The following is a 12783-nucleotide window of genomic DNA, read 5'->3' on the forward strand; positions in this document are numbered from 1 at the left end:
CCCCCAACTCCCCTCGCCCTTCCCCGCGCGTCCGGCTATCGCCGAGCCCGCGGCCCCCCCGACCGAGGAGCGCCGTCCGGACTGCGTGCGTCGCCTGCTGTGCTAGAATGAATGCCTACAAAATCCTAAAGCTATTTCTCAGGCAGTTTATCATCGTTTCCCCCCACCCCATCCCATCCCCATAACCCGTCTCGCCCCCCACCCCCCCCACCCCCCCCCCCCCCCACCCCGCCGCGAGCCGGCGGCGTTCCCAGGGACGGCGGGGACCCGTTATGTCACCCAGGTATCCAACCGCATGCGCTTTACGGAGGGGGTCTCCCCCTCGGGCTCGCTGGTGGGTCGCAGGAGACCCAGGGATGAGCCGAAATCGGGGCGGGCGGGATCGTCCCGCTCGCTGCTGCCTTCGTAGGAGCTGGTGTTGCTGCTGAGGCTGTCGACGGGCGAGCGGCCGGTGGGCTCGTGCCGGGGCTGGTGGGGGAAGGTGCTGAGCGGGGTGGCAGTGTTTCTTTCCCGGTTGGGCGAGACGGGCTCCGACTTGATGCTGATGTTGGGGTTGGTGTTGACAGTCAAAGTGGTGGTGTGGGACAAGTGACTCCCTTGTCTGGGCAGGCGGAGGGTGGGGGGATGAGGTTGGGAGAGGAGGAGGAGGAGGAGGAGGAGGAGGAGAGCAGGAGGGGAGGAAGGGGGAGAAAGAGGTGGAGGAGGAGATAACGGGAAGTCTCTCGTTATTCATCTTTCCGGTGGCCTTTTACCCTCCAATCCACACAATTCGTAACCCGCACGCCTCGCGGCTGAATGAATCCAGAACCATTAATCTGGATTAGGCCATTAATCTGAATTAGATTCTGAATCCAGATTCATAGTTAAGAGTTATGAATTACTGTGAATCCAGAATTCCTATCTGCACCCTCACCACGCCGCCTCGCTGCCGAGCCAGGATTAGACCCTGTGACATCCCTCCTCACCGGCACCCCGTGATCCAGCCCCGACCCCCCCTGCCATCCCCGTGGCAGAGACCCAAACTGGCAAGGCTGCGACACCCCACCCCGCCGGCACCCTTAGGGCTCTGCCTCCGCATCCCCCGTGGGATGCACGAATCCGGCGGAGCGCTCGGATGAGCCATTTCGCTCCAAGCCGGGAACCTCTTCAGCCTCTTTACTACAACCCGAAATTCCATCTGGGCTTTCCGCCCATCCTGCAGCCCCGCTGGCGTGGGGGGTCCCGGCAGCTCCTTGGGAAGCTGCCACCGGTGCTGCCTGGAAAACGTTACTCCGGGTAGTGGAGAAACGCCCGGCACTCGCCGCGCAGCAGCCTGGGGCATCCATCCGTCCTGCGGCACTCCGAGCTACGGACTGCACAGCCTTGCTCCTAAGTGGACTTTGGGGCAAAGTCTCTGAATCCCCCTCTTCAATTCCTGCCTCTTTTTGTCCCGTGATCGCGGGCAAGTGGCTCAAACCTTTCTTTTGGCCAAGACACTCCAAAAAAGCTCTGTGTGTGGACACTTTATTCCAGACTCAGAGCAGATCCGCTCCATAAAACGTGCTCCAATACGCAAGCGCACGTAGTTTCTTCCCTGGGGTAAGCAAACCAGTTTCAATTTTCAAAGCTGCCCTCTTCCTACGCTGGCAGGACCACTGCCCCCAGACACCTCCCTCTGCGACCACCGTCCTGTTCCACTTTGCCTCTCGCTGGATCTCAGCTCCGGCCACGCGCGGGGAAGGCAGCGGGAAGCGGCTCTCGGGGAGCATCGCCTCGCACGCCGCTGCCCTGATCCCACCTGGGGACACCGGGCTCACTCCTACGACAGCAGTAGGGACAGGATCCCCCAAATTTCGGGAGCTGGTGGGTTTGGCTCCTCTTTTGTGCTGCGGGCACTTCTGCTCCTGCCTCCTAGAAGCAGAGCGTAAACCCGCCGCAGTTGCCGGGGCAACGGGATGCTGACCGTAACCCAGCTCGGCTGCTGCAGGTTCGGCACCTCGGGAGGAATTCCCCGTTTCCCTTTTTCCTTTTACAACATCACCTGAGCGGCCCCGGGTACCCGTTTCGCTTACATTAAATTTCCTAGGGATACAGGAACCAGGTGCTGCGGCTGCTGCTGCTGCTGCTGCTGTTGCTGCTGCTGCTGCTGTTGCTGCTGCTGCTGCTGCTGCTGCTGCTGCTGCTGTTGTTGCTGCTGCTGCTGCTGCTGCTGCTGCTGCTGCTGCTGCTGCTGCCAGGCAGAGATGTTGCCCAGGGCCAGCCCGCCGGGTGAGCTGAACGCCGGCAGCGAAGACAACTCAGCGCTCGTCAGCTGATAATCTGCGAAGGAAGGAGCCCGTCGGTCATCTCCAACGGCAAACCCGCTCCAGCAGAGCCCGGAGTGCCGCCAGAAGATGGAGACCCACCGGCGAGACATGGAACAGCCACCGCTTCCAGAGAGCCGCGCAGGGACGCTGCCCACGGGACACATCTCTTAGAGCCATGGGCTGGTTTGGGTTGCAAAGGACCTTTAAAGGTCACCTGGTCCCACCCCCCCCCCGCCGTGAGCAGGGGTGCCCCCCCCTTCCCCCTGCACCAGGCCGCGCGGAGCTTTGGCCAACTTGACCTTGAACATCTCCAGCTTTGGGGCAGCGACACCTCCCTGGGCATCCTGAGCCCACCTCACCACCCTCAACATGAACAATTTCTTCCTATCGAGTCTTCTAACCCCGCTAACAGGACACCCCCCCCCCTCGCTCACCACTGCCCCCCCCCCCCAAAACGCAGCAGCGGCAGCCGCAGCCCCGCGGGGTCCCCGTTCCGCCCCGGCCGCACCGCGCTGCGGGAAAAACCCCAAAAAAACGGACACGTGTTTCCCCCGACCCCCGGTAGCTGCTGAACCCCCCCCGGGGGGCACCGGCCGCCCCCCCCCGCCGCATGGCTCATCTCGCGCGCCACCAGGGGGCGCTCCCCGGTCGAGCATCCCCAAAACGGGGCTGGGGCGGGGGGGGGGTGTCATTTTATAAAGGGTGGAAAATCCCGGGGCGAGGTGGGGGGAAGCAACTGAGCTTCCCAGAGCTGGTCAAGCCCCTGGTCAGCCACGTCTGATAAAGACACCCCCAGATCACGTCTCCCCCCCCCTCCCCCCTGCCTTCTCGCTGTCGATTTTGGGCGTCTTGTGGTTTCAGCCCCCCCACCCCACCGGGGCCCAACTCGCCCGCAGCAGCACGACGCCAAGCGGCGGCTGCGAAGGCGCCGAACCGCTGCCAGCGCCGCGGGGCTGAGCCCTGGCACACCCTCCAGAAAGCCCCGGCAGCGGGTGCTTTCAACCGCCCCCCAGCTCCAGCCATTCTGGTTTAGGAGCTCCCAACACCCACTGGTTCCGACAGCCGCAAGCTTGAACTGGAGCCATCCCGCACCTCGAAGCTGCGAATGGGCGGGTTTGACTTAACGAGGCTGAAGAACGAGGATGGGAACGGGAACGGGAACGGGAATGGGAATGGGAATGGGAATGGGAACCTCAACCCAACCTCACCGGCCTCCAATCCAGCCAACTCCCACCCAGTTAAGACTTAGCCTCGCTAAGAACATTCCCAGTTTGGAGTTTGCTCAGGAGTTTGTCACTCCCGCTGCCGTATCTCCAGCAAACATCCCGACGCCGACGGCGCCCGAGAGGGAACGTTCCTCCGCCTGCCACGAGAGCCAAATAAATACAGAAAGCTGAAATTCGGCTTCCCCCACCGCTCCGCCCTGAGCGGAACCAGCACCAAACCTATTTTGGGGTCTTTTGGCCACTGGTCCGCACGGCTGATGCCAACTTCCACGCAGGGAGAGGAGCCTCCGCGTCACGCACCAACAGGCACCACCAGGGCTACACCTACTCATTAGGACAGGGAGTTCCCAACATGCCCATTCTGGGTTCTTCCAGACCAGCAACTTTCTACACTTTTTTGCAGACTTTTCTCCGAGCAAACGCCAAAGCGCGGTGATGCAGGAAACCGGCGACTCCTCAAAGTCTTGGCGGAGGTTTGGCACGTGGCACATGGACAACCCTTCGCTCGGGCAGGTCCACAGTAAGCGACGCCTCGGGCCTGTTCGAACCCCACCATCCCGGATCTGATGCAGGCTGGTTTGCATTCTTCCCAAATTTTTAGGGGCTTGACGCTCATTTTCGTTCAGCCCCTATTACAACATCACCCGGCGCTCTCCGGAGCCTGGAGCTGGGTGTAGCTGCAATTAGCATCCACTTAAAGGCACCTTCACGCTGCCAGCACAGTGCGATGGGCTCTGGGGTGACAGAATCAGGCCCTCAGGGACCTTCTGGATATCACAGAATGGTTTGGGTTGGAAGGGACTTTCAAGATCATCCAGTTCCAACGCCCCTGCCATGGGCAGGGACACCCTCCACTACATCAGGTTGCTCCAAGCCTCATCCAACCTGACCTTGAACACTTCCAGGGATGGGGCAGCCACAGCTTCTCCGGGCACAGGACAGCGAGTTGTCATTATTGAGAGTTTCCCCTTAATTTTAACCCTGTGGAACTCTTGCACTCGACCACGTCTTGCAGCAGTGAGTTCCACGGGTGACGACGCAGCCGCTAAGGGGGGACCCAGGCAGGTGCCTGCAGCAGCCCCTTCCCTTCTTGTTACGAGATTATTCCCGGGAATAACGCTCCCTCTTACCTGCGTTGTACGCCGTGGGCATGGCAGAGAACGGCAGCCCCTGCGTCAGCAAACTCGGAGTAGCCACAGAAACGACCGGGGTGGTTAAAGAGTGAGTGGCTTGGGAGACACCCAACCGCTGCGTGTTCTGCTGCGGAAGCAAACGGAGAGGGAGTCAGAACCCGGACACCTTTCATTTTTGTCGTCCTCGTGGGTTGTGGCCCCCCCCAAAACCTCCGTCTGCACCCACCCCCCCCACCCCGGCCATGCCCCCGCAGCCGAGGTCCATCCCAAGGACCGTGGGACGAAGCGGGATGGATCCTCTGCCCGTTCCTCGTCGCACCAAAGTGCAAACCACACCAGTCGCGGGCGCTGAGGACCCTCGTGACGTTGGTTTGCACAAGGCTGGGTGGCTTTGGGTCATCCTTCTGCCCAGGGCTGGGCTTCACCCGCAAGGACTGGCAACATCCCTGCGCGCACGGAGCGGGAACGGCAGCGGGATGCTGTGCTCCTGATGTAAAAAAGAAGAGGACGCACGCGAGGTTCGCCAAAAAAGGTGCCAACCGAACCCAGGACCAGCTAACGCGACGCAGAGCTGACACCTCCTCCTCCTCCCTGCGGCACCGATGCCCGAAAACCAGCCTCTATGGCAACGCTGAGGATGCTGAGCATCGGCCTCGGGATTTTAAAGGCGCTGTGGCATCCTTAAAGCAAAGAGCCCAGAGCTCAGCGACCCGCCGGCTCGGTGCCCTTGCGGGGTTGGGGTGACTCAGGCATTAGCGGGTCCGCGGTGGAAAAATTCCGCCCTTGGACTGGCGCATGCCAACCCTCCCCCCGCGGCGTTCCGGGCAGTTACGTGGGTGGATCTACGGGTCAGCTTCAGCCCTGTTTACAAGGCAGATAATCTGAGCTGTCTCTGCTGATCTGATTTAAATCAGACTCAAGAGGCTTGACTCTAATCCGAAGCACCCTGGCACACGTCACCCTGCGAAGACCGGGGCAGTGCCCAGCTTATATCACGCCTGGCACGAGGCTGGCTGCGTCCCCTGGGTCCCAGCTCGCCACGAGGCACCGAGGGCTCCCAGGACTTTTTTAGGGCTGGGCACAGGACTGGGCACCAGTTCACGGCCACGCAGGATCCTCCTGGGCTGCAGGCTGGAGGCTAAACCCCCCTGCCCTTGCCAGCGCCGGAGGGTGACGGCACCCTGGCGCGCTGGATTTGCAGCACCCTGCGCCCAGGTCCCTCCCCGCCACCCAGGGAAGGCGATTACCAGGGCTCTAATTGCTAAAGCCTCGCGGCTGTAGGAGCAGGTTTTCCTGGCACGCATCCTGCTGGCAACCACCCTCGGCCGTGCCCACTGCCCGCCAGTTAAGGACGCTGCAGAGAAACGTCTCCACAGTGGGCAGGATCCGGCCCCGTCCTGTGACCCCCGAGCCAGCCCAGCAGGATGCCACCCACAGCCCCATCCCTTCTGCCCCCCCAGGAGCCTGGCACCGGGGCTCCGCGGCTTTGCCAGGAGAAGGCTGGCACGGAGATGAGTCCAGCCACCACGGAGGGCTGGGGCGGTGGGACGCCAGCGGAGCGGGGATGGGTCAGCCCCGGGAACGGGCGAGCGCGGGGATGTCAGGTGGTGGGAGCACCCCGGTTCATGCGGGTGGGGGGTGCTGAGCAGCACGAGCTGCCCCGTGCGCCGCCGTGCAAAATGCTCCCGGTTGCAAAAGCGCCACCGGGGCCGGTTGCAGAACCGCGCGGGCACGTTCCCGGTGCGACGGCTCCACGCCGCGGGCTCGGCGAACCGATCCTGCTCCAACCTTCGGATTGGGAGCCTGTAGGGAAATGGGGAAGGGGGAGGATGGACGGACGGACGCCTCCCTGAACCCACTGAAGGAGCAGATGGTGCTGGGAGCCTAAGGGTGCCCGGAGCGGGCGGCGGGGGCCGAGGCTGCGGGCACAGGGGAGCGGGGCAGGTCGTGGCGGAGGGGCCGCTGACTCATCCCGCCGCGACGCGGAGCGAGGTGGGAGTTGCCATTTGGAGAGCAGATCTGGTGTGTAGGTTGAGCGATCCAGAGGGAGAGAAGCTGGGGAGAAGGTTAGCAGAGCCGGGGGGAAGCAGGGGGACGCGGACCTCTGCACCGGGCAGGATGGATCCGCAGAGCCGCCCGAATGATGCTCAGCTTTCCCCTTCCCCATCCAGCTGTGCTGAGCTCCCTGTCCCCTTCCTCCCAGATTTCAGCACCCTCCACCTCCCCGCTGCCAGCGCCGGGGCGAGGATCATCCTTCACTTCAGGCAAAAAAATAAAATAAATCATCGGCGTTCGCTCCGACTAACAATGAAAACGGCTCATGCCAACCCGGCTGATTTTTGCCTAAAGCGAACTGCTCCTCCAGCTGGGAGACAGGCACTGCCCTGCGGCAGCGGGAACAGCAGCGAGCAGATGGGGAGGCGGGTGCTGACTGTTTTCGCTCTGCCGATGGGGAAACTGAGGCACGGAGCTGCTGGGAGAGGACCGTTAAGCAAGAAGGTGTTTCGGGGCACGGAGAGTGGCAGAATCCAAGTCTGCCAAAGCCCCCGGCCCGTCCTTCCCCTGGCCAGGGGTGTCTCCTCGCGGGCAGCGAGAGGGATCGGCTTCCTCCTGCCTTTTTGGAGAGCTTTTCCCTGGCCGCGGTAGCGGCGTCCTACAGCGGCTCTCGCCCTTTCCTGGCGGCGCTGACCTGTCGCCCATCTGCCCCGCACCGAAATAGCAACACAACGGGGTGAATCATTGCCACCGACAAGGTGGTGGTCACTTTGCTGGCAGGGGAATGGCAGGAAAAAAGAAAAAAAAAAAAAAAAAAAAAAAAAGCCATAAAATACCAGGGAGCACAAAAGGAGGGTGAGGGAGGGAGCTGGGCAGCCAGTGGGCTTTAAATAATATCCTTAATATGGGAAGAGCCTGATTTACTCCCTCTCTCTCCCGCCGTGGCAGTGGGCCAGGGCTTCCCGTGCCATGCAACTGCGGCGGCTCCGGCGAAGGCCACGGGGCAGGTGCCCGGGTGGTGGCGGTGCCCAGGTTGGCTCCGCGCAGCACCGGCCCCAAAAGGGACGCGGGCTGACGGCCCGCCTGGGCAAACCAGGACAGTTTTTTTGGCCTTGGTGGAGGAGGTGGCACTTCACGGCTCGTGCCAGCTCCCTCTTTTCCATAGGGAACCTGATTTTCCCAAAAGTGAGTTTTTCTCGGGGTCGATTTTCCGTGGCAGGACTGGATGTGACATTCCCACCGGTGCCCGCGTCCCGCCACGTTCCCACCACCCCCCCACCCCACCGGCTACGCGGCGCCTTCGCCGAGCCAGGGCAGGGTGCGGGGACCGACGGGACGAGCTGCCCACGTCCCACCCCGCCGTGCCACGCGCTCAGCGGGGAACTCACCAGAGCCAAGTGGTCCTCCGTCTGCCCCCGGGAGAACAGAGAGAAAACCAAGAGGCACCGTTAACTCGACAGCCGCGCCAACCGCCGCGCCGCCGTGCCCGCCGCCGCCGCGCCCTCGCCTACCATGGGGCACCAACGCTGCCTACGGGGCATGCCCGTGCCTGGCACTGGGTTCTGCACCGTGCTGTCTGCATCCAGCGTGATGCAAACGGGGATCCACCTCCCCGCTGGCGCGGCCCCAGTCACCCCCCACCGCCATGGCACGGAATAGGTGCCCGCGCAGCACCCGCTCCAGCGCAAAGTCCATCCCATAACCGGTTTGCTGCCAGGGGGCACGCTCCCACCCCGGTGCCCTCGCCCGCAGCCGTCTGCCGGGCACTCACCAAATGGTGCATCAGCCCCTTCCCGCTCTGCGAGGTGATCACGCGTAAATCCGGCTTGCGGCTGTTGGCGGGGAGCTGCGCGCCGTGCGAGGGCGGCGGCGGCGACTTGGCCGGGATGATCTTGCCCAAGCTGCTGCCGTTGGACACGGGCAGGAGACCCGGAGAGGCTCTGGCACTCACGTAGCCATTTCCTGCAGGAAAACAGGTGATGCAGAGGAACGAAGTGAACGCACGGTGATGGTGAACGCACGGTGATGGTGAACGCACGGTGATGGTGAACGCACGGTGATGGTGAACGCATGCACGGTGAGCAGTGCCGCAGCGGGGCTCCGAGGGTGCTCCTCCCCAGGACAAGCAGCACCACATCCCCCTGGGCACCCCAAAACCCTCCTGCGCACCAGGTAGGCTCATCCGCAGCCCCGAGCCAGCTCGGCAGCACTGGCAGCCGCACCGAGACCTGGCAAGAGGGGCAGAGGCAGAGGCAGGGTGGGCAGCTGGCTCTGAGCTCCCGGTACCTGGCTCCAGGCTCCTGGTACCTGGCTCCAGGCTCCCAGTACCCAGCTCTGAGCTCCCGGTACCTGGCTCCGAGCTCCCAGTACCCAGCTCTGAGCTCCCAGTACTCATCTCCAAGCTCCTGGTACCCGGCTCTGAGCTCCCAGTACTCAGCTCCAAGCTCCTGGTACCCAGCTCCAAGCTCCCGGTACCCAGCTCTGAGCTCCCAGTACCCAGCTCCGAGCTCCCAGTACTCAGCTCCAAGCTCCCGGTACTCAGCTCCAAGCTCCCAGTACCCAGCTCCAAGCTCCCGGTACCCGGCGCCAAGCTCCTGGTACCCAGCTCTGAGCTCCCAGTACTCGTCTCTGAGCTCCTGGTACCCAGCTCTGAGCTCCCGGTACCCAGCTCTGAGCTCCCAGTACCCGGCTCCAAGCTCCTGGTACCCAGCTCTGAGCTCCCAGTACCCGGCTCTGAGCTCCCGGTACCCGGAGCATCTCCTCAACCTGCAGGAACCCAGGACCATTATTGCAACAAGAAATATTATGGGTCTGATTTGCAGCCAGGGCTCTTGGCGCTGCTCTGGCGCGGTCCCGGGGTCTTAGCGAGGGGGGATAATTACTGCTACGTTCGTTTTTAAGGTCTCTTTATGGTACCAGAGCAGCAAAAAAGGGGCTGTGGCAGGTGAGGACTCGGTTCAATGATCCCACTGCCCCTTTGAAGATCTGAGGTTCCCTCCTCCTCCTCCTCCTGCTGCCCCACTTAAGGATTTTATGTGCAAAGAAGGGGGGGGGGGGTGAAAAAAAAAAGAAAGAAAGAAAAGGAAGAAAAAATTTAAAAAGGAAAAGATTTGATGAACATCAGGAAAGGAATAAATTGGATCAGATTACTGTTCTGATGAGGGTTTTTTTTTTTTTTTTCTGAATAGGCCCCAAAGATAGAAAGGCGTTCAGCAATCACCAGGATTCAGCCCTCATATTCATGGCACGTTAGACCGGGAAAAATAGGTCGCTGATTGCATTATTAATCACACCCACCATCGCGCTGCATCTGCATTTCAGCTGGCGGCAGCGGCGCCGCAGCCACGGCACGGCGCTCATCGGCGGCCGATGCCACCCGCCGCCCCTCCCGGAGCCATCCCACAGCCGGCCACGTCAGCGATGGGGTAAACTGGGCACGGGGCATGGCCACACACCCTGGGGCTGATCCCACCGGTGCTGGTGGGGATGAGCGATGCCGCCCCACCGCGTGCCAGGGATGCCCGAGCCTGGCAGCCTCGTCCTGCAGCTCCGGTATCCGTGTCCCTGCCCAAGGGAGGGGACCGGTTTTCCTGGTGTCCTCCCAGCCCTGAATCCGCGCCCGCAGCTGGGCATAAGGCATGTGCCCGGTGCACCAGGTGCCGGCTACCTCCACGTGCCACGACCCACTGGCGTTTCGCTTGCCAGGCCACCAGGTTTTATATTTATTAATAACGAAGGTGCACAAAATTCCCCAAAATTTCTTTTGGCAAAGCCAAATTAAATCCTTTGACATTCTCCTTCCCCAGGTGGGGACACAGACACGGCTCTGGTGGCAAGTGCCCGTTTTTGGGGGATGGCACGTTACCGTGCGCGTCGGTTGGGGTGCGGGTCAGGGTGGCCCCGGCGCTGGACGGGAGCAGGTTGGGGGTCCCAGTGCCAACAACCACCCCGAAAAGCAGTGGAGAGAAAAGGGCAGCGCTCAGATTTCGGGATAACCCCAAAAAAAAGGGATCCAAAAGCGGCGCTGCCGTGGCACCACCCCGGTGTGAATCAGAGCCGGGCGGTGCCCCGTGCCCTCGCAAAGCTGGGGCGCAGCATCCCCTCATGGGGTGGGCACAGGGTGGGTTGGGGGGACAAGGCGCTTCCCACCGCCCGTGGCACCACGGATGGCGCGTGCCACGGTGCGTGGCTGCAGGATGCGGCCAGAGGCACCCGGCAGCTCGTGACTCAGAGGCAGCAGGTGATCGCTCGGTGCTGCAGAGATTGCCAGCGAGGAGGAGGAGGAAGAGGAGGAGGAGGAGGAGATGTTCCAGGTACCCAAAAAGCACAATCGCGGTGCCAGAGCCACGCTCCTCTCCTGCAGCCGCGGGGCTGGCGGGGGTCCGGGGCCGGCAGGGGTCCGGGGCTGGCCACGGCCGGGCTGTCCCTGCTCCTCGCTCCCGTTTCCTGGAGCAGCAGCAGGAACGCGGGGAATGCTCCGGTGACGTCAATGCTGACATTCACGGGCCTTGCCAAGCTCCGCGCGCCGCCGCCGCGGCTGCTCCCAACAGCTGACGTGGGGGCAGCCTCGCAGGGGGGGGAAAAAGGGGCATGAAGGTGGTCGGGGGCCGTGGCACCGCGGCCCCTTCCTTCGACGGAGCGGCGAAGCTCTGCGTCGGGCACCGCGAGGGCCCCAGGGAGATGCCAGCCCGCGAACCGCCCTGGCATGGTTTGCTCCGGAGGCACGGCCGGGATGAAATACCCTCGGCGCTGGCACAGCTGCTGCCGGGCACAGGGATAAGGTCATTCCCAGGAGCAGCTGCGGCACAGGGGATGGGCAACCGCGGCGCTGCCAAACCGCGTCTGGACCAGCCCCGTCCGCGCAACCGGTGGGACCCCGGTTCCAATTTGGTTTTAATTCGGCCAACGCCGAATTCCACGCTCCTCCTCGGTGCTGGCAGCTGCCACCCCACCACGAAAAGCCCCGGAGCGGGTGAGGCGCCAGGCTGCGGGTGCAAGGCTGCCTTCCCCGCTCCGCCTCGCCCGGGGACGGATGGCATCGGCCCCGCTGCCCGCCCTGCCCCAGCCCGTAGCAGCGGTGCCGGTAGCGGCAGCTGCTTCCCAGCGGGACCCCGGGAACTGTCGCTGGTTTTGGGGTCGGATCTACGCAAACGCCGGCCCCAAAGACCTCACCCTGCAGACGGCGGAGGCGGAGCGCGGGGAAGGAGGAATTTTTGGCGCGTTTTACGGCCGGGGAGCCGAGCCATGAGGCCTGAGCCTCGTTAGCGCTGAGGCTCTCGCAGTGGAAAAGGACCTTAACGAGCTTTTTTTTTTTTTTTTCCCAGTAAAGTTCCTTTCTAAGGCCCAAACACAATGAGGAATCAGGTGTTAAGCGACTTGTAAAGTCAGAGGACAACTCTGAGTCCTCAGCGGCCAACTCGCCCAGTCCCTTGATTTGCAGCTCTCCCAAAAAACCCCCGGGAGACTCCTGCAGGTCTCCGGGGTCATCACTGAAACCAGTAGCTCCCAGTAAAGGCGCTGAGCTGGAGCTCCGCGTGCCAAACCCACCGCCAACGGTGGCGAAATCTCCCCCGGCGCTTCTCCGTCGAGCGCCGACGCGAAATCCTGCGTCACGCGTGGGGAAACTGAGGCAAGGAGCGGGAAACCGAGCCGAGGGTTTCCTCACTTACCCACGGGGCTCGGGCAGGCTCCGTTCGTGGTGTTCAGGTCTCCCCCGAGCATCGCCCCTGCAAAGGAATCACAAACAACGGCGTCAGGATTCCGCTCGGAAACAGGGTGAGCATCCCTAATTTTGGGGAGGGAGGAGGAGGAAGAGAGGGGGAGCATGAGGAAGGCAAAGGAAAACGAGCGGTGTTGCCTTCCCGGGGAGAAAATCTTGGACAAAATGAGCAGCATTCCTGGTGCTCAGGTTGGGAAACATTATCCAGGCAGATCCGTTTCCTTTGGGAAGGCGCCAGGCAGCGCAGGAGCGCGCTCCGAAGGAGGCGGCTTGGAAAACACTGCGCCGATTTTATTCCAAGCTTCTCTTTGGGGGGGGGGGGGACCAGGGAAGAGAAGCCCCCGGCAGCGAGACGTGAAACATTATCCCCCCCCCCACCCGGAACGTTCGCACCGAATGGAAACCATCCCCCTGCGCTGCCAGGA

General features: G+C 62.7%; 1 protein-coding gene across 5 annotated transcripts in view; it reads right to left on the reverse strand.

The window, feature by feature from the left end:
* Nucleotides 1-270: 270 nt before the first annotated feature.
* MEF2D (myocyte enhancer factor 2D) overlaps nt 271-12783 on the reverse strand; it is a 29850-nt gene continuing 17337 nt past the window's right edge. For 2 of the 5 annotated variants that reach the window (XM_086630432.1, XM_086630431.1), the window contains 7 exons: nt 12309-12370; nt 8411-8601; nt 8028-8048; nt 4642-4768; nt 2208-2298; nt 2052-2087; nt 271-601 (listed from right to left, as the gene is read on the reverse strand). In XM_086630432.1, the coding sequence (XP_086486558.1) occupies nt 271-601; nt 2052-2087; nt 2208-2298; nt 4642-4768; nt 8028-8048; nt 8411-8601; nt 12309-12370 (859 nt within the window). Of the gene's footprint in view, nt 602-2051; nt 2299-4641; nt 4772-8027; nt 8049-8410; nt 8602-12308; nt 12371-12783 lie in introns of all 5 variants that reach the window. The other 3 variants (XM_086630430.1, XM_086630428.1, XM_086630429.1) reach the window with 3 other exon arrangements.

The sequence above is a fragment of the Tauraco erythrolophus genome (genome assembly GCF_009769465.1).
Source record: "Tauraco erythrolophus isolate bTauEry1 chromosome 30 unlocalized genomic scaffold, bTauEry1.pri scaffold_44_arrow_ctg1, whole genome shotgun sequence".
NCBI classification, from domain to species: Eukaryota; Metazoa; Chordata; class Aves; order Musophagiformes; family Musophagidae; genus Tauraco; species Tauraco erythrolophus.